This window comes from Calidris pugnax, unplaced genomic scaffold (assembly GCF_001431845.1).
Source record: "Calidris pugnax isolate Ruff unplaced genomic scaffold, ASM143184v1 scaffold102, whole genome shotgun sequence".
Lineage (NCBI taxonomy): Eukaryota > Metazoa > Chordata > Aves > Charadriiformes > Scolopacidae > Calidris > Calidris pugnax.
This window is the reverse complement of record NW_015090846.1, coordinates 2,032,412-2,054,359: the sequence shown is the minus strand read 5'-3', so window position 1 is coordinate 2,054,359 and position 21,948 is coordinate 2,032,412. Positions and strand designations below refer to the sequence as shown.

At 39.4% G+C, this 21,948-nt stretch overlaps 1 protein-coding gene across 6 annotated transcripts in view; it reads left to right on the top strand.

The window, feature by feature from the left end:
• AK8 (adenylate kinase 8) overlaps window positions 1–21,948 on the top strand; it is an 81,640-nt gene that overhangs the window by 49,456 nt on the left and 10,236 nt on the right. For all 6 annotated transcript variants that reach the window (XM_014942878.1, XM_014942876.1, XM_014942881.1 and 3 more), the window contains one exon: window positions 4,884–5,025. In XM_014942878.1, coding sequence (XP_014798364.1) covers window positions 4,884–5,025 — 142 coding nt within the window. The remainder of the gene's footprint in view (window positions 1–4,883; window positions 5,026–21,948) is intronic.

The window sequence follows — 21,948 nt, the reverse complement described above, 5'->3', positions numbered from 1 at the left end:
CCAAATTCTCCTCCCTACAGCGGGGCAAACCCCGGCCTTTTCCGCCCCCCCGGTTGTCTTGAACACACGCTTGGATTATTTGTTATTATTTACAGCCGTTACATCGGCTCTCTGTAACGAAGAGCACCCGCTTCTCACCACTCTGCTGTGGCGACAGGATTAAATTAAAATCTTGATCAACCTACGTGATAAATCATTCTCAAACGCATTAAAAACAAATTGACACAATCTCTCAGGGCCGTAATGTGGGCAAGGAAATAGAATACTGCTCTGAAAGACGCGAATAAAATGGCCCGCTGTGAATAATCCAGAGTTTATAGAGCAATAAGATAAGCAAATCTCATGCTTTGCTAAATTTAGGATTGACAGGACAATCCAGGAAAGTAGCCTTTGGCGGTGGCTTATACTCTGGGCAAGATGTTAACTGTCAAGTACTGGGATCAAGCCTCAGGCATCTGAATTAGCTGTGAAAGTCTTCAGACCTCGCTAAAAAAAAATTAAAAATCTCCAAGAGAAGGATAAAGGGTAAATGGACAATATTGTCAAAAGGACCTTGAACTTTTTACAGCACAAAGCTGACAGAATTTACATCTGCAAATACATTTATGCTGTACTTAGAGTCGAGGTTTTATAGGTTTGGAGAAGTGAGTCAATACCCTTCAAAAGTCTGTTTTAAAGGGAAATATATGGAGCAGGAATCAATTTAAATATGATAATTGTATAGCTTGGAGCACTGACAGCATTGAAGCTATTGGAGAATAGTGCCCTGTAGTCTCTCAAGTAGTGTTTTTTGCATTTCAGACTGTGCCTTTAATGTTCTGTTACTTTTGTCTTGAGCAGATGGTATGATTTTGTCAACTGATTGCCTGATACGGTTTTCTATTAGTCCTGCAGATCTATGGGTTGGGTGAGAGCTAATAGCCACGTTCCTATGAGTTTCGCGAGGACGTACTTTTCATGAGAAGTACCTTGTACTTGTGAAAACCTTTGAAGCTCTGGGAAGTAAATTTATTTTTTAAATGGTCTGCTGGAAGGTGCTGATTGACAGCTCTGGAGACAGAAAATCTCCAGGTGTCCAGAGGCAGCAGTTCCAGCACGAACAGCAGCACTTTAAGCCTCTGTTCCTTGTACCCTGCCAGATCATACCCTTCAATTGATTAGATCACTTCTTGGTTCCACAGCTGCTAATTCAGCTTAGTCTAGACCATTAACGTGGTCGATACAGGCTGGGAGATAAGGGAGATACGGTGTGTGGTATTGATGTTAAGAAAGAATGTATGCATGAATGAATTACATTTCTATATGGAGCCGGTTGGGGCCTCATTCTGCCACATAGACCATTTCTGAGGCTCACCATGACCTTGGTCCATAGCTCTGCACGGTGCTGTCAGCACAGGGTATTGCTGTAGCTCAGCAGCTCTGCAGCTTTACTTCTGAGAGGTGAATTTTACTCCTGTACCTTGATTTCTCACCCTAATAGAGATGTGCTTCCACATTACCTAATCTGGATATCTCTTTGTAGCACATTGTAATTTTTACAAGAAACTTATCTTTGGGCTTCTCTAATGATAAAGTAAAATCTCTCTAGAGTCTCATTCCTCCAACTTTCAGAGTTGGAAACTCACACAAGCTTACGTTGAAAAGGAATTGATTATTCAAAGCTCTTGTGCTTCATAATCTACTTAAAACATGTAGATTGACTGTCTCATCAGAAAAGCTCTAAATTTTATTTTGGTGTGTAGCCCATTGGGTCATGTGCTTAAGGCCAGGAGACCTCTGGCTAGTTACTTACAGTCTGTGTGCCCCTCCAATTACAGGTTATTAATTTGCCTTACATTCAAGAGACAGTTCCACATGAGTGAAAAGGAATATCATACTGCAGAGTTCTTCATTACCTACTCTGTCTGTATCACAGCAAAATAAGAATAATACTGATTTCTTTCTTCCTTCCTTTTTTCTCTCTCCTTTTTTTTTTTTTTTTTTTCCCTCCTGGTCTGTGGAAGATGTTTTACAGTTTTAATGCAGCTGTTTTAAGTGTGACTGTTCCTGTTCAAGGGCAGCTGATGTACTTTGTAATGCCATTGAACAGCCAACAAGCTCTGTTCCCCTATTGTGTTGAAGTGATAGGTATGTTTGCTAATCAAGAGGAGAGCAGAGCTTGCTGTCTGACTTGTTTATGTTTTATTTCTCACCATCAAGCTTTAGAGGGAGGCACAGAAAATGTGTAAGCATCTATATTATTCAGTGATGTATATATGTACATGAGTGTAGAAACAACCTAAAGTGCATTGCTGATATCTTCTAGTCAGTCATCCCTGAAATGAGCAAGGTGTCAGGGTTACCACATATTCCCAGCATTACTCAAAGCACCCCAAACCTGGCGTGCCATTAGAGAAACTGTTAATTAATTGTCACTGCATCTTGGGGTTGTTTTTTTTTCCTCTTGTGATTGCTTCAGTTTTCTTCAAAAATAGTGACCAAAATAGAGGATTTCTATCATCAAGATTCACAGAGGGAAGTGATCAGATCGAGGAGATGCTGCCTGCTTCCCATCAGAGTTGCTTTTCAATTTTGTTGTAGGCTGTAGGTTTTCTCCTTCCCGTGTGCAGGATGGAAGTAATTTGGCCCCAGAACTGGAGAATCTCCTATGATCTGCTGGAAGCTCAACAGCCCAGAATATCCACTTATTTCTCTGTGCCATTCCCGGGGTTTTTTAGCCTCTGCCCTCAACAGCCCAGAATATCCACTTATTTCTCTGTGCCATTCCTGGGGTTTTCAGCCTCTGCCCTGATTCCCTGGTCATTTCACAGGGATGATGGCTCCAGCAGAATCCTACCTTAGTGCAGTTTTACTCTGGGGTTTGTTAAGTTTCATTCAAATCCCTGGCAAAACTGTCTTTAAGCATTCTGAAAATGTTTCAAAATAACCATATAATTTGGCATCTTTGTAAATCCATATTAATGATACCACTAGGAAGCACGATAAAATAACATGCATCAAGACAGAAAGTTTAGTGCTGCAGCCCAAAATTCAAGACTATCAAGAAAATTCCACTGGTCTTTGTATAGAATGTATTTTGGGGAAAGAGAATTTGGGATTTTTTTTTTCTTCCTCCTACCCAGATGTCTTGGTTTTGTATTAGCTCTTGTAACCTGGAGGGTTGGGAGAACTGCCCTGCACAGAGCACTGAAATTCTCCCCTTATCCCCTCTATGCCTGCCTGCAGCTCAGGTCTTAGATATATAAGTATCATCTGTCTAATAACATTTCTGCTGCTGCTGCTGCACTCTTCTATAGTTAATTTTATGAATCCCATTTTTAAGGGAATGCCTAGTTTTGCATTGTCATTTTGCTCTCTGTCAAGTGTCTGGTTTTATTCCATTCCTTTTTTCTTTTAGCAGATGGAGAATATAACTCTCCTTAACTTGTTTTTTTTTTTTATAATGTGAAGTGGGTATCCTCAATTAATACACTAATCTGTTTTCTAATTAATTCCCTGCAGTTTTCCTCCCTTTTTGCTGGTACATTGAATCCTGAGTGCAATTCTGTAAACTCAGTAATTTGATTACTTAAAGGAGAAGTAATGAATTTCATGATCGAGGTGTAAGTCTTTAGTAAATGCTAAATTTCAGGAAGCAAGTGGATTCTATTATTGCGGTTTAAAACCTGCTTGTACCCAGGGTATAAATGTGCACTGATAATAATATACTCCACTAAAATACAGGCACATCCCTGTCAGCTGGTCCTAAAGCGAATGGCATTGTCAGAAATCTGACGCGTTTGCCCTCCTACAGGCACTTGTTGTTGTATTTTTGTACGCAGATGCAATGGCAGGGTGAGTATCAAAACATCAACATTCCATGATGTGGATTTATGTAGCGTTTCTTTATTGCTTGTTTCCAGTAGAGGCAACAGTGCATTAGACACACCGTGCAAATAAAGAGAAGGGACTCTCATTGCTTCTGGAAAATTGTTTTGGCTGCTTTTTCGGGAGGGGATTTTGCTGACCTTTCTTCTATTTGACATTAAACCGGCCACATTGCAAGAATCCTCTCAAAATTTTATAGTCAGTATTATTGAACATAATCATTTAATTTTTCTGTAAAAAGGGGAAAAAATACAAGATACATAAGCGTAAGTATCTCAATTGAAATATTTTACTTGGTGAAGGCTGTAGTGAAAATATGCAGGATACTTCCTCACCACTGTGCCCCATTACATAGAATTTTAGAAGCTGCATAGTAATTGTAGTCCCAGTCAGCATCTTGCTCATGTTCTCTCTTGACTTAAAGAAAAATAATAACAGAGGAAAGAGAACTTCTATCTCTAAAATTAGGGAGTCATCAATGCAGTAATCCCAGTAATTGAAATACATTTTGGAAATTTATTTTCAGTTATAAAAGCTTCAAGCCTTTGGGCAAATAGGAGAAATTTCCCCTCTTGCCTGCTGTGGCTGAACTGTTATAAACTGCTAAATTAAATACAGAACGCTACAGAAATTTCTTTCCTGTTCTAGGATTTCTTTTAGACAACTCGGGTCATTGTTTTTGTATTTTGATAAGATTATGTCACACACTTCATTGTGACATCAGCCCAGTATGGCTGAGAGGAAAAGTACATTGCAAAATTATGTAGACATCAGTTTTTACCAAACACTTTTGCTTTAGTCCTACAGTTCCTTATGAGTTTGGGGGTTTTGTGACAGCACAGTAAATATGCAAAGTCAACAATAACTCCTCTCTCTAAAATCTGTATCAGTCATACACAGGATTAACTCATTGCATTTTAGCTCCTGTAGCAGTCTTACAAGAAAAAATAGTTTGTATCCTCCTTAATTGCAGACTCAGCATACAAAATAAATGTCATCTTTTTAATCCTTTGCAGTCCCAGACAACCTTGTTATGAAGATCCTGGCAAAACGCCTAAACGCGCTGGACTGCGTGACCAATGGTTGGGTGCTTTATGGCTTCCCAAGGGACATAGAGCAGGGAGAAGAGCTGCAGAAATCACATTTTATTCCAAACAGGTAAGCTATAAATTTAGCAATTGTGACACTGAATATATAAAAAATTTGTTTATGGAAAAATGCAGGTCTTTATTGACATTGTATAGGCTGCTGCATCTTATTTATTTATTCCTTCCTTAGCTAGAAAAGGGGTCTTGCTCCTGGAGAGTAGGAAATAGAGCATTGGCCTTACAAATCCTCCAGATGGCCAAACTGTGGGAGAGAGAAGAGGTTTGTTCTTCTGGTTATTTGTTTGAGTTGCTTCTAAAGGCAAGCCATAAGAAATGGATTAAAGTTTGGATTATATCAGAAGGTGTATTTTATTTGCAGCAGGAGGAGGGATCTACGTCTTCTTTCTTTAGCATTGGCATAATATCATGGAAATATATTAGTATTGTGAGGAGCTCATTATGAGACTTTTGGGTTTTGTGAAATAATTAAAAACAACATGAGAATTATATTTTATTTGAGCTATAATGAAGTGTTCAGAAATGTAATATGAGAGAAATGAGCATCAAAAGAGAACTGTTATGACTGCCAGGCAAATAAAATGGGGTTACTCTTTATAGCTGGTCCAAGGGTGGTGAGGATTTGAGATGCTGGTGTACTCATCAAAGCTGAGAGGCTTCTCCACCCCCTCCAGGGGGTTCCTGGTTCAGTCCATACCACTGGCTGACACCATGGCTACTCCAAAGGCATGCATTGGAAATTTGTAGTCTTTATGCTTCCAGGAAGCTTATTCTTATCTAAAAACTAGTAGTGGAAAAGGTATATTACCTACAGAAGTGTTTATGTTGGCAAAGTAACTCTTCCTGTGTCTTCTGTGTGGTGCCCTCAATCCAACCCCCACTCCCAGCGGAAAGATGCAAAAAGGTGAGATTGAGTTGGAGGGAGAAAAGAGGAGAGTGAAAAGGGAGGGAGCTGGTGGTCAAGCCATCAAGGTTTAAAAATGAAAGTATGTGAAAACAGCAGTAGCTTTATTTATTAAAAGTAAGACAAAATACATCTTAAACAGGAATCCATTTCATGACAAAAAGGAGAAAGAATCTTGAAATATGCTAGTTTCAGTTAAATAACAGTTCCCATGGATTATTATGTGTGCATTTAGAAGGTAGGTCCTGAGTCCCTAAACATGTATCCAAATTGAGATCAGTGTGAATACTGAAGTGTGTGCCATGTGCTCCTTTACAGGATCGAGACCTCACCAAGTGAGGAAGGGAAACTCGTTATAAAATGGTGTGGAAATTTGGCACTGATCCATTTGCTCAGCTTCCATTTTCATTAAGGAACTCTTTGCATTCCTATCTGAGTTAAGAATTTGGCCCCTACTATTTTATACAGGGGTTGAAGTAAGGGACAAAAATAGACATCATGCTACCTGATTGATTTTGGAACTGATATTTGCCATGAAACTGAAGCAGTAGGTATGTAAGGGAGAGAGGGTGATTATAAACAAAAGGACATATTGCAGCATAGGATAGCAGGGCAGTAATTCAGTTTCAGTTGTGATGCTAGTTATAAAACACTATCTGCAGAGGTGGTGTTTCTGACATCAGGAGAAAAACCTGATAGAATTATAGCCTTGAAATCAATCTGGGAATAGGATGCAGAAATCTATAAATCAGACACAGAACACTCTACAAAGTCTCATTTTTAGGAGGGCTCTGTTGATGAAATTAGATTAAAATAAATTTACATATATATCAAGTTTATTATTAAAATCTAGTCACATCAGTAAACAAAATTATTTGTGAAAGAGTATGTTACTCTGTGTTTTGAACTCAAAGTAGACCTCTTTGGCTGATCAGAACACAGAGTTATTGTCTGCTTGTCAAGTCATAAATCTATTCCTTAGAGCTAATAAATGGTTAGTGTTCAAATACTATGTTTTATCTGACTCCCACCTCATAAAGCTAGTACACATAATACTAAATTATACAGCATTGAGCAGGATCAGTCTCCTGACTCCTCCATCTTATGAAAAGAAAAACAAACCTAGTAATTGATGGTAGAAAAGAAGGAAAATAAAGTTATTTGAAAACAAACAAAATGGGCTATAAAGTTTGTTAAAATGTAATAATAAAAAAATCCATACAGCATCCGCCACTGCATCCAAAGAACTGCCCTGGAACAAAAAAGGAAAATAATTCATTTTCCACTGAAAAAGTAAGGTATAGGGTTTTCTTTAAATTAGAATTTGCAGTAGAGCAAAGGCTTGCTTACAGGCCATTACAGGAAAACCTGTCTGTATCAGACACAACCTGCCTACCGAAGAACTGCTCTTTCTGCACTCAGAGAAGACATGTATTGCTTTCTATGTTCCTCCTTATGAAGCAGTTACTGCTTAAGTGGACAGGATCCTAATCGTATTGAACTGTGGCAGCCTTTAGGGCAAATAAGAAGCTGAATCTATTAGTGGTCTCTCAGCTATCTGGTAAAAGAACACCATTAACCACTTAGTGCCTACGGTAACTGGGAGTCCAAATACAATTACAGGTTGGCGTCTGAAGCTCAGAACTACTAAAGCAAAGGACTCAATTCAGTTCCTCATCCAAATGACTATAAATAGGTATTTTAGCTTTTTTTATTGTTAATGCCTGAGCAACAATAGGAAATATATAGTATAGTCATGGGTAGGTCTAATGTACAGAAAATTCTATTTAATATCTAGCAAAATCGTTCTTATCCCCTTCTGCTCTCTCCCCAACTTACAGTTAAAATAAGACTCAGCAGCAACAGTGTCATCTGTTATATATCTCTTGTCATCAGCTTCAGCTGGTTCATGACCAGCTGTCTGCTGGTTCCAGGCCAGCTTAAGGCAATAAGCAGTTTAAGGATTCCCTGAGCCAGAGGGTCATCTGGACAACTGTCTAATAGCCCATTTGCCTTGACTTTATAGTCTCTTTTTCAACACACTGTGCTTCTGGCCTCCACCAAATCGCATGGAAAAGAGTTTTACTTTTTCACAGGGTGTCATATGAAAATACTTCACAGTAGTTTTTCCAGGCTCCTTTCTTCTATGGAAACACAGTTATAAGCTTTCTCTCATAAAGCTCTCCTAACATTCCTGATTTTATAAGCCTCTTATATATGCCTGTTCAGTCATCTCTTTCTCAGGCAAAGAACTTTGATCTGGTTTATCTGGTTATCTTTTCCTTTCCCCAAAGTCACTTCACTCTTCTGATCATCCTGTCCCCCTGTTCTCTACCTTCTTGAGTTATTCTAGCAGTTACTTTTCTAAGGTGGAACAACCAGAACTGCATTCAGTTTTGAGGGTAGCACTGTGTGCTGGATGTATATATATTACCATAACCATTTTTTTTTAAATTTTGATGTTAACTCCATTACTCGCAATTGCTGGTATTCTGTTAGATGTTGTGGTGATAGATTTTGGAAGAACATCTTACGTGTGTAAACTATGGTAACTATACAGTGTGTCTTTCATTGAAAATATACTGGAAAAATCACACAGTGTCATAAATCTCAACTGAATGTGTGCAACTTCAGCAAAGAGCCAAAAGACCCTTTAACTCAAGATCTCTGTAGTTAAAATTGTAGCCAGGTTTGTGTTCACATTCTCCTGAAGCTGACAAAGCAAGCCCTTCCATCTGTGCCAACAGGCTCTGCTGCTAAGTGTGTCCTGGGATTCCCAGTTCCTCTGTTGCATCATGTCCTTTGTTTTTTTCCATCGGATCTGAATCCAGGGTCGATTGTTTTACATTTCAGTATTGATTAATTATATTACAGCAGTATCTACAAACAATACAAGTGGAAAGACAAAGCTGGGCAGGGGAGGGATGAACTTGAGAATTGACCTAACAATACATATATAACATTTCAAATACCCATTTTTCCAATATTAAAGTATTTTCTTTCCCAGTAGAGAAAATAGGCAGCACTAGCTTCTCGAATGCTAGTTTTCCAGCAGTGTTTTATTTGGCCTTCACGGCGATGTGGCTGAATCCCTCATTATGTCATCTTTTTGCATAATATATTTAAAGCTTCTTTTTCATCATACTGCTAAGTTCAAACAGTTTAGGTTAATGAAGCTCCTAATTTCTAAGGTAGAATCTGTGAATTTGTTGAAAATGGAACAATCAGAGTGGAAAAAAAAAGATTTTTAAAAAAATTTTTTTAACTATTTGGTCTTTACATGGGGCTTTCGTATTTCTGCAGCTGATCCCAATGTGGATTAGGGATAATAAACAGCCTATTAATGGAGGCCTGAACTAGGAAATGGAGTTTGAATCAGCAGCAAAATTCAATGGCTGGCGAAGGTTAATAACTCCATTACTATCAGCTCTATTGTTTAGCCGTTTGAAGAGCTAGGTGTTAGCCTTATCTTACTCCTCATTAATTGAGCTAATAGAACCCCAGTGACCCTACCATGCTGCCATTATCTGAGAGTTTACCAGACATGGACTGGAATACTTATCACTGAATATGTATTCCTCAGATTCATTTTTATATCAGAAATATTTTTGTTAAACATTGGCTGTCTTCAGGTTTCTTTTTGTCTTTTCATTTCCTTGCTGCCTTCTGTAACAGCTACATATTTGGAAATTAAATGTAAATGACTTAATTAAAATCCTATCAAGGAACAAGCTAAGTCCCAAAATAGTTGCATCAAGGAAACATAATAGTGATTGAATTGCTCTGACATGGAAAAATCTTACAGGGCATTTTTAAATCTTTGGCCTAATTTAAATGATGGATATTGTGTGTTTATAATAGATGTGCTTTTAATTGATGGCATACAAAAATCTGATGAGTAACAAAAAAGAAATGTTATAATTATATCTACTTATTTTCTCCTCATTTTCAGGGGAAAAAAAAAAAACAACAGAAAAAGGATGTGCTACTCAAGGCACTAAATTAGTACAGTAAAATTTGCCTGCCAACAAAAAAGAAATGTTATAATTATATCTACTTATTTTCTCCTCATTTTCAGGGAAAAAAAAAAACAAACCAACAGAAAAAGGATGTGGTACTCAAGGCACTAAATAAGTACAGTAAAATTTGCCTGCATTGATGGCATATAAAAATCTGATGAGTAACAAAGAAGAAATGTTATAATTATATCTACTTATTTTCTCCTCATTTTCAGGGGAAAAAAAAAAAACAACAGAAAAAGGATGTGCTACTCAAGGCACTAAATTAGTACAGTAAAATTTGCCTGCCCCAGGGAGAGAGACAAACAGTAGGAAAAGTCCAAGTGGCCTGTGTAGGATTTGGCTTAATTTATAAAGAAAGCAGTAAAAATAATAGGCAGATCAATTCTCTGTTTCAATCATTCTCATTTTTTGTCTCTTCTGATTAGAAAGCAGCTCGCTCTTACCAGAGCCATTATATGGTCGCTGGTTTACTGACTGTTGTCTTCACTAATGCTAATAGGTTTCCTTTTTATTCTCACTTTGCACATCAGTGCTCCCATCTCAGCCACTCTTTCCCTCCTCCCTCACATGTTCAAAGTCAAACAGACTGACCGGTTAGTTCGGTAAAAACTAAGGGGCAAGACAGTGGGAGCTAAAGGCACAGGATCTTCCTGAGGTTAGTGTTGTGCTTATGAAACAGAAACGTGGTTTGGAAAGTGATGTTTTAGGTGATGAATTCTTATTTGTCTTCCCCACTGCAGTGGAGGTGCTCACCCTCTCAGCTGTGCTGACTGTACCTCAAGTACACGCATCGCTACGCGCGGAGGGACCAGAACACCCAGGCCAAGTGTTAAAATTACAAGTTTTTTCCTCAAAGAAAATCCATTATCAGTTGTGCCTTTCCCAAGCTACAGTAATTCAGTCATTGTGTTATCTCTTGATGTGTTTTGAGACTTAGCCTGTTCATTGACAAGCTTTTAATTAACTCATTTACCTTTGTTTCTTCATCTGCCTCTATTGCAAGAGGCATCGCTGAGCACTCTGTAAGGGGCAGAATATTCCAGGGAAGCTCCCATTACCTTATGTGTAACAGCTGTGCATAAAAAGCTATACATTGCTCTGGCCTGAAGGCTCCACTAAGCAGTCACACCTGTGGGCTACTGAACAGTGACACTTGATTCTCCACATGGAGTGCAAAAAGCCACACACATGCAGTCTTTTGCCCTACACAGATCTGGTGGAAGCAGCTCCTTACGCAGATTTCTGAGGTTTGGCCATTGGTGGGGAATCCCTTTTCTCCATTCTCCCTCTCTTCCTTAGTAGATTGTGCTCTCTCTTCCTGCGTAACATAACAATAATCCAAATAGAAGCTATTGCTGTTAAATAATCCAATAGATAGAAAATTGGATGATTATGATAAAAAGATTATGTCACTTCTGCTGCACATTCTGCCTGACCTATATTGGTACCATAAGAGCCTTTCTTTCTATCTTCTTAATATGCATCTTGAGCCAACAATAGCAAAACATCAAATGCAGTTTTAAAATCCGTCTATGGGCTTTCTGTAGGATGCTGCATTTGTGTCACAAGCATCACGTCTTGTTTCTTATTCCGCTCCCACAAGAATAGGAGGTATATTTGGCTTCAGTTGTGGGAGGCAGGTGTTATTTTTAGAAGTTACCTCATACAAGCTCCTTTTGATGGCTGGAGTTCGTTTGGTGAAATCGTGGATACAGCTATTAAGGAGATCTCTGATCTCAGCCAGCTTCCTAAGTCTACAGATAGAGAAAGAAGAAAAGCTTCTACTTCTAAGTCAATATTTTTATTTTTTAAGGACCCAAAACTACATCCATAATCCTTTCATTCTTTTTGCTGCTGAAAGGAGGGATATTTTTCTGCAGGAGTTACTTCTCACAAATGAGGAGACAGTAGGAAACCTGAAGACTTTCCTGATTTCCCTTATGTTGAAACCGTTTTTCTCAGAAGATGCCACCAGTAACAAGGTTGCCTTTCTGAATGCAATACTGGAAAGAGAGACAGAAAACCCCAAAAGCAGTGGAGTCCAGTGTTGTCAAGTAGCTCATCTGGACAGGTTAAAACTGAGTTTATGAAAGTCTGTTACTGCATTTGCTGTCTGATGTTGAGAGCACAGGGGCAGTGCTTTTAGAGGAAGTACATTACAAATGTGCATTACCTTTGAACTCCACCATCACTAGAATTCAGGAATTCTGGAGTAAAAACTTAGGACAAGATTGTGCCAGCCGTGCTCTGATTTAGTAGCTTCTTTGGGTCTGAGACTAATCCCAGGGTGAACCATTGCTCAGAGCTAGCGTGACTGGCAGAATTGGCCCATACTGGAAACCAGAAGCAGAACAGGCATGATGCTGCTTTTGCTTAGATTCTCCAAGCTGAAGATCTGGGAAGACAAGTGCATCAGTCTGTAGCAAATATAATACAGCTTGGGTGATTAAAACTGTCAAGTAATATTGCATATTGAATGGAGACTAGTTTGTCATTACCATGAGGATTAGAAAGTGTAATCTTCATTAAAACATCAGTGGATTTACTGCTGTTTGCCTTGGAACAAGATATTTGCACAGAATTTTCTAGTAAGTAAATTTAGCAAGTGCCGGGCAATTTAAGAGGGCGGAGCTGAATGCTGCCATAGCTTATTCTGCAGGAAAGAGGTGGGAATGATCCCTTATGTCTGACAGAGGCACTGGATCTAATTCTGTTGGTCTGGATCACCTGCAAGTCACATAAATGTATTAATCACCATCACTTAAATTGGCTTCGTTTGGCTCAGGTGTAAGTGGTGACCCAGTGGTTTTGAGCTGTGTAAGGATCATATTTTCTGTCCCTAAATACATTATGTTTACAAAAGTCTGTATCACAGAACTCTGTCCTTTGTAAGGCTTGAAATACATTTTGAGTAAGGCCTTTATCCATTCCACAGAGGCTTTTAAATGTTACCCTTTTCTAAGACATGCTGTGTTTCTGAGCTCAGAAATACCACTATCATGGTCATCATGATTACAATTTTTTTAAAAAATAATTTTTGTCTAATATTGTTCTGATACAAGTGCTGATTAGTATCTCACTGATACACCTTGAGTGAATGATCCAGGGGACCAGGCTGTTCTTTTGCTAAAACTGACCAAAGGTCAAGGTACAGCAGGTTAAAAAATAATTGTTTCATTTAACCTTCTAGTAACGCTGCTACTTTCATGAACATAATTTAAGGTGATTTTCAGGCCAAGTATATAGGAAAAGTTCCTCCTCACATACTTGCAGTGAAATTGAAGGATTTGTATTGGCCTTGAGTGTGCCCCAAAGTTAAAGAAAATGGAAACAAAATAAAGAAATCACCTGGGTTTTCAACCCCTTGAGTCCTTTAGACTCTTCTGATTGACATAGATTTATTTTTCTTAGCAGTGTTTGTAGTAAAACAAGTGCTGATTAGTATCTCACTGATACACGCTGAGTGAACGATCCAGGGAACAGGCTGTTCTTTTGCTAAAACTGACCAAAGGTCAAGGTACAGCAGGTTAAAAAATAATTGTTTCATTTAACCTTCTAGTAACGCTGCTACTTTCATGAACATAATTTAAGGTGATTTTCAGGCCAAGTATATAGGAAAAGTTCCTCCTCACATACTTGCAGTGAAATTGAAGGATTTGTATTGGCCTTGAGTGTGCCCCAAAGTTAAAGAAAATGGAAACAAAATAAAGAAATCACCTGGGTTTTCAACCCCTTGAGTCCTTTGGACACTTCTGATTGACATAGATTTATTTTTCTTAGCAGTGTTTGTAGTAAAACTACACCGATCTGCCAAAGCAAAGTGTTGGGTATGGTGAATTTGCCATATTTTTGTAAAGTTTACTTTCTCCAAAATGATGGTTTCCTCACAGAATTCTGACTCCAGTTGTACATTTCCACCCTCCGTGGATGAGACTGCATGGAATTAACTGTTGGAGGAGCAAGCCTTTAACTTCCATTCCACCCTTCAAAATATACCTCAGTTCCCATTTTTTTGTTAAAAATTTTACTGCCAGTCCATTATACTGAATCCAGGCTTTTATTAACTTTGCATTAATAAATGGCTGAAATGCATTTTGCTCAGTTATTATTAAGGAATTCTTGTATCCCAATTCTGTAATTCTTACAGGAAATAGCTGTTCCTCAGAAAAATCATCCAATAAAACACAGCAGAACCAATGACGGCAGGAGAGAAGCTTGGACATAATGACAAGGGAGAACTAGGAACAGATTAATTTCTTAAAGTCTCTTCTGTGTCCTCCTTCGGCTGCGTGTTTGCATTGCAAACATTGGAAGTTTGTTCAGTACAGCTTCCAAATTGTCCCATCTGCAAGAACTCGAGAGTAGCTCCCTCTGATTTATTAAGCATCATGTTGTTTTACTGCTAAGTGTAGGAGAGCTCCATATTCAGGCTGAATATTTGGTTTTAGTTCCTGCCTCGTAGAGAATTTCTCCAGCAGTTCCTAAGTTTCTCCTCATGCTGTCCTCCTCCCCCCGCCCTACCTGACCCCGCTATAGATCCGAACTGTTGTTTTACCTTGTTGATGTTTTGTCTATATTTGCTTTAACCAGATGCCCCTCTTTGCATGCAGCACTGGGACTCATCCCCTCTCTCCTATCAACAATAATTAGCCTTGTAAGACTAATGGAAGAAATCGTGTCTAATTACCCTGTTGAAGGCCCAATTATGTTATTAACATTTGTGGGCTATAAGCTAATGATGAGGAGAGCCTCTCATTTGCATAGCATTAAGTTAATTGAGCTGGAAGCTATGGGGTGGATAGCGGTGATGATAGCAGGATTCTGTTACAGAATGGATAATGATGACCAGAGCAGGATGATTCACCTGACAGGTTTATTAATTAACGGCTATCTGATTACCTAAAAGAAATGGCAAGTGGCAGTCCTTCTGAAAGAAGCTGCAGTATTTTTTTAATGAAAGATGCTATATCACTGCTGATATTCTGGGGTGATTTACAGCAATGGCAGTGGAAGCTCTTTACTGGAAACCTACACAAAAACCTGTTCTGGGTTCTTCCCTGCCCTTGCAAAAACGTGCTGTGAAGGTCTGATCTTTCTAAATATGCCTAATTCTTACACGGTGCATGAAGTAGGGCTGTGCCAGTGCATTTGTGTGGTTGTATGAACAGCGTGTTTTGAAAATCCTGAATTGTTCTATCATCTGGGAGTTTTGCCCTTGGAAGAACCAGAGGATTTAATTTTGTAAAAGGTTTTTCATTATGGTGTTAGGCAGGATTCTATGTTGTCTTAGAGAGAATATAACTATAAACATTCATCTTTTCACATTTTCCTGGTATCTACAAACTGCAAGTGAAGGTGAGTGCCGTTACCTTCAATTTATTTGTAGGTACCAGCAGTTATGCAAAGTTGTTAGGCCTTTAAGGAACAGGAATCTTTTTTTACTTAAAACAGTTCTAAGAATAAAAATCCATCTTTTTCTTTTTGATTAGATGTCAGGTTCTGTCTGGTTAATTCCAAACACATTGTAATTCACAACAGATTCAGAGAGTGTCTTGTTTGAACTGTAGTATCTTTTAGATTAAAAAAAAAACCCACTCTGTTTAAAAGTTGCCTCTGCAATCAATCCAAAACTGAGGAACTTGCTCTGCTAGAAACCCACACCTCAGTTCTGAGTGTGTCTGAATGTCAAATATAGCTTCCAGTCAGCGGATCTTTTAAATTTTTTTCAGCTACATTGAAGAGCCCATTATTAAATCATGTGAACTCCAGACCTTACCTAGTGACTAAGATACTCAGTTCATCCTGGAACAGCCTTTGACCAGACTTGTCCCAGGAAAAAAGAGACCATTATAAATTTTAACCTTTTGAAGAATGGGTTTTTTTCCATTTTAGGTGGCCTGATGATTAGTGTTTCAATAGTAATAGATTCGTGAAGAGTAGAGACATGTAGATAAAATACAATCACCCTTGATCTTTTACTGTTGGAGAACTTCGATGCACAAAGTCTCCCTGCGTGCTGTGACTGGCATTTGTTGGGGACAGAGGAGCTGAGAACATTCCCTTGATCTGATGCGGTAAAGAGGCCAAAATTTTAGTTTACTAGATACATACAGATATTCACAAATCACCACAGGCACTTTTGGTCAAAAGAAGAAGTAAAATGAAAAATCAAAGATGGAGGAAGTGATCTGGGCAAATTGCTCCTGGAGCCAGCGAACAGTCTGCCCTCTTTGCTGGTCATGACTTGCAGCTGCCAGCGAGAATAGAGTCCAGCCAGTTACCACTGATGGAGGTGAATGACTCTGTAGCTGTGGACACCTGTGTGATGTGGAACGAGTGAGAGAGAAGGGTCTGTGTAACATTTACAGGCAGCATCTTCCATCTCCTGCCACCACATGATGGCCCAGGCCTAATCTCTGTAGTTGTGTTACCTAAAAAGGTTGCTCAGGAAACCTAACGCAATGAATAAGTGCCTTTGCTGGAATTTAAACCCTACATCCTCCTGGTCCTCATTAGCTTTCTGTAATCACTAACCCACACAGTCAGTGTTGGATAGAAATATCTTTACTGTATAAATGAGTTTTTCTGTAAGGTGTTCTGTAGTTCACTACAGTGCCTTGCTGTATAAAATAGACAAACACAGCATCAAGCCAAGATCTGATAGATCAGGAATTATGTATTTAATTCAGAGTTCTGTATAGAGTGCTCATAAAAGCTTGATCATGATAGAGGGGCCAATAAACATTTGGGAACATAAATATTTCTGTAGGAAATGGCTTTGTGAAACATTTAGTTTTTGAGTAATAAGAAGAACAGAGAAAATCAGAAGAGTAGAAATCTCTAGGTACTAATCTGATGGGTTATATATGTTGCAATGGTAATAATGTTGAGAGAGAATTTTTATGGGACCAGTAGCAACAAATACATTGAGTCCTGCCCTTTTTACTAATGTCTTCATCTCCTTGTCCCTGCCCCACTTGCTATCTCTGCTGCTCCAAAACTCAGCTTTAAACCTAGAAAAGTAGTGGATGAGACGTGGGGGTGCTGGGCTGCTCCTCAGGACACAAGGGTGTAAGTCCTCTGGAAGAGTCTTGGAGTCTCAGGCCGTGATCAGATGTTCACTAGAGGATGGATCAAAATCTACACAGGACCAGTCAGCATTTGTTATCAAGGATGAACTGTAAGGGAAAGTACAACTATGTGATGATTTGACGGGAAATGGTGCTCTCTTTCTCTCTGTCTTTTGTTTTTCTGGAACATTCATTACCTGAGTATTTAGGCACCAGTCCAGCCAGACAACACAAGGAAATATATTTCAGAAAAGCACACATCAAAAAGTATTTTAAATGGCCAAATTGTAGAACAAAACATTCTGGTAACGCAGCTGGTGCTCTTGTCAGTCTGTAGGCTAGAAAATAAGAAGAGAACCAGTAGGAAAAATAAAAACAACCTGGGAATACCTAATCAGGTTAGAAGTGATGTTTTGGCTGCAAGGATTTTGAGGGCTGTAGAGAAAAATAGAATAAGATTAGAAAATGTTTGTCCGTCCTGTGTGACAGATGTGGGAGAAGATGTAATCATTTGTTACTTCTCTTTTTTCCTCTGCAAACAGCAGCAGCAATGAGCTGGCAGGCACAGTGAAATGCAGTTAGCAAAAGTAATGGGAGTTGAAAGTTTGACCTTTTGTGATGGAAATTTGATATGAAAAAAGGGTCTTTTGATAATTTCTCTATCCAATCAGATATAGGAGATGTCTTGATCCTGTTTCCTCATTTGCATGCTGACTGATCTCATTTGAAAACCCAATCATTCAGAAATATTGGGACGTCAACAGAAATGTTACAAGCAAGGAGCTGTTTTATCTGAAAGGTCTGCAGGGTGTCATCTCTTGTTTTTCACTCCAGTGGCCTGATCTCTTCTTCATGATTCCATGTTTTTATTGGCAGGATAAGTTGAACATATTGAAATGCAAATAGCCCTTTCCACATTGAACCAAAATATAGGAGTTTTTTCGGTATGATTGATTGTATCCAGGGCACTTCAAAAGCAACAAAGAAAAATACTTTCTGCAGTGCTTCTGATTTCTTGACATTGCCAAGTTCTGATGTTTCCTGTTAGCAATCATTGGCAGAAAGTGATTCCTGGGCCTGCTCTCGCCTCTGCTTTTTCCCCATGGAGGGCTTGCATTGAAGCAGCTCCCTGTTTCTGGGACCAGCACATGAGGTCGTTTGGTTCATCTACACACATGGGCACACACACTTTGTGGATATCCCAGGTGCTGGGTGTCATGAATGTATTTAATGGATTTTACCAAATTGCAGATGTGTTTACTCCAACAATGGTATAATTCATAGCCTGCCAAGATCACACGTTGGCTTTCAGCTCTGTGTTTAACTGTTCAGATGATTACCTGGCCTATCAGATTCCAGATCTGAGGCACTGCCCACTCAGGTGAGTTTAAGATCAACTTCATCTCCCAGGCAATTTAACCTTTCTATTTTCTAGAACAGGCAATCCAATTTCTATTTTACTCAACCACTCGGTGGGTTAATGGCAAGTTTTCCTGCTGTGTAACTGGTGTCATTATCCATTATTTGGAGAGTATCTTCTAATGGAGTCCCGGGAAGTGGGACATTCGCCACCTCCTTTCTGGGGCTTCTTAGGCTTGCTCTGATTTTTAGACCAAAGTAAGTATTCACTGAATATAAGTCTCTTGCCTCCCTGGTGAACACCTGCATTGGACTGCAAAGGTAGTCTGCTTTTCTGGTTTGATGTAATTCTTTATATGAAATGGAATGATTCTAACAGGAAGGCAGGGATGGATTTTCTTAGTTTAGTGTTGTGGTGCTTGTCTGGGAGATGGTTCATAACTGGAATGTCAAGGTGAAGCTTGAAGAGTTTGAAGAGTTATCCTGAGTTATCCTGAGCACCAGCTGTTGGCTGTCCCTACCTAACAAAACCTTTCTTGAAACTGGTGTGGTTTAGCACAGAGTTTTGCTTCTGGCAGACCAGCAAACCCTCTTGTTTCTCTGGAGCGGGCAGGTTTGGAGGGGGATCTCATGCTCTGCACCGTAGGGTGGAGCATGTGAGAAGGAGAGAGACAAACCCTAGCATCAGTAAGGGCATTCCACAGGGACTGCTCTCCAAAGCCAAATCCTGGAGGGAACGGGTGCGAGGAAAGGGATGAACCAGATTATAAGCTTTACATAATAGGATATTGTGAAAGTCATTGAGCTGGTGTTTGTACAACACTTGGAGATGTAAAGCTCTAAATTAGACAGAAGGTCAGGATGTACCACAGTGTTCCTCAGGTGGGTGACAATATACCTCAATAGGGACCCATAGAAGTTTATGGTCTTCAGCACTGAGCTACAGAAATAGCATATTTACCCAGCTTGTTCTTTATTCAATAGATTTCAGGGTCTAACCACAAATTAGAGCATATTTTTGTGGTATTTATCAGATAGTACCTAATTTCTTCAGCAATACATGTGCTTCTGCGTATGGGTTGGGGATTTCATTGCTAGAAGAACGTGCCTGTTTTTGACTGAGAACAGGAGTAATTCAACTGACAGAGACAGAATCTGTTTCATCAAATCCTGTGGTCTGTCAGCTGGGGGGGGAGTGCTTTGTAAAACAGCAGAAATGGTAAATTCCCCCATTCCTTGTGTAATAAACTGAAGTTGTTGGTATGACTACCTGGCACGACTCCGCAGCTCTCTGAGTTAGACACTGAGCGTTCTCCCAAATGGGAAATCAACTGCCTTCATCTCTGGTGTATTTGAGAATATCAAGCCATGTAAGTTAAAACACACTATATTATTCTCAATAACCACAGCAATCTAGCTCCTCCCTGCTGGATTTTTTAAAATATCCTGCCCTTTCCACCTTCTTCTTTTGCTCCTCTGTATTAAAAAAAATTGCAGCTTGGTGTACCAATATTTCCTCTGTGGTGAAGTCAGCATAGAATATTAGTGTCCAAAAAGTTGTAAAACAAAAGACTATCATATGTTGCACCTTTTAATCATGTAATTGCTGAGTGACATTTAACTCTGAGGCTTTAAGTTACTCCTTTGTCAGCCAGCCTTCTCCTTCTGCACCTCTCATTCCTCCCTCCTCCCGGAGCAACCTGCTTTTGCAGAGGAGTGCTTTAACTACACTGAAGTTTGGCTGGGCTTCTACATATTACAGCAGCAACACGAAAGCAAACAATTGAAGTATTTGAGAACAATGAAATATGTATGGCTATCTGTGACAGCCCTATAAAGCAGAGCAATTAGCCGCGTAATCCGAGAAAGCCAAAGCGACCGGCAGCCCACGGTTCCCTATTAGTTAAATGCTTTTTGTACGTCCTCATCCCATCAAATCAACTAACACTTCCTTTAATTGGTTCATGAATTATACAGCTTGGCTGCATTATAATTTAATCACCAGTAAACATTCCTGGGGCCCGCTGTAAAGTGTATAGCGCTCATTAATTCCTTAATTTCAGCAGATGGAAGGGGAGATCGGATGAACGGTGGCAGTACAGAGCGCCTTGGGCAATGGAAGAAGGAAAAAAAGGTGGGGGGCCGTTTAGGTTTTTTAAGGGCTGTCAGAAACTCAATCTGTGAGCTGTCAGCAGCTTGGACCCGTTTTCCCCCCGCCTCCCCCTGCCTTCACCCCACCTACTGCTGCAAGTGACTGACGGATTCATATGGAGGCTTGTCAACCCGTCTTTAAACATCAAGCCAGCGGGTAAACCAAGCCCAATGTAAATTAATTCTTGTCTTACGGGCCCCCCTTTCTCTGTCCCCATGAATATTTCATGGCGGGCAGCATAAATATTAATTCTAATAGCTCTGCACAGTGGTTATTATTTCTGTTTTATGACAAATATTCATAAAATATTCAGGACCCTTTTTTAGAACATTTACACACTTGATTGTGAAATTTTCCAGCTTCCTGGGGACACAGTAAACATATTGGGGTTCTCTTGATGGACTTTTTTCTCTCTTAATTAATACTACGCCACATTAATATTTAATCAGATTTAGTTTTCTTTTCCCCAGAAGTGAACCCTATTACATTTGAGGATTTATTTGACAGTATTTAAACAGGGAATTTTTATTCCCTATTATGAAATTGGTTTCCTTTGACACATATATAAAATGACACATTATAATCCATTCTTTTTTTCCCTCCCCTTGCCCCCAAATCATACACTTTTTTGGTGTCAGTTCTTTTATTTATTTTATTTTATTTTACATACCAAATATCCTACCAACAGCAAAAGTTAGTGTTTAAGTGATGGGGGTGGGGGGAGTTTAATGTAGCATTTTATAGGAAAGCTTAAGATTAAACATCATTTACTATAAATTTGATACCATTTATTTAATAAGGAAGAAAAGTGTGGGTTTCCTTGTTAGGAGTGGGAGGTCCTAGAGAAATGCTGCAGACAGGTAGCGAAGGCATCAGTTCTGATATGAGTTTGCTAGTGCTTAACCCGGGAGTTCTTGCTCCACTCAAGATTTGCTTTGCAGAATCTAATTATTGCAGGGGAGGGTTGGAAGCATCTAAGGAAACATGACTGCATTTGAGGAAGCGGGTTCAGGTTCCTGACCTCGGGCCTCTGGGGCTGCAGAGGCTTTCGATTATCTGAGACGGAGTTTGATTAACCTTGCGGATCGTGGAAATCGTGCCAGCCACATTACTCTAAAGCAGTGCTGGCTGCCATCTTATTCTGTGATTCATAAAGCACCGCTGGAATGAACTCCAGGGGGAATGCAAAGATGCTGGAATAACAGCTGAGAGTAAGAAGGAGGCAAAGAATAAAAATGAGGGGAGAAATGTAAAGCAGTTTTGAATGGAGGTACTAATGCATCCAAGCCGCTTATTGCATGTGGGAAGAGTTAATATTACCTTCTCAAAAGAAGCTTTAAAAATGCGTTGAAGCCCCTAGTATGAAAACATTTGCTCTGTGTATGTGTGCCTTTTGCTGTGCCTGTGTAACGTTTACACAGCCCGTGGCTCTTCAGACCACTGTCGTGTGGAATGGCTCTCGCTGCCA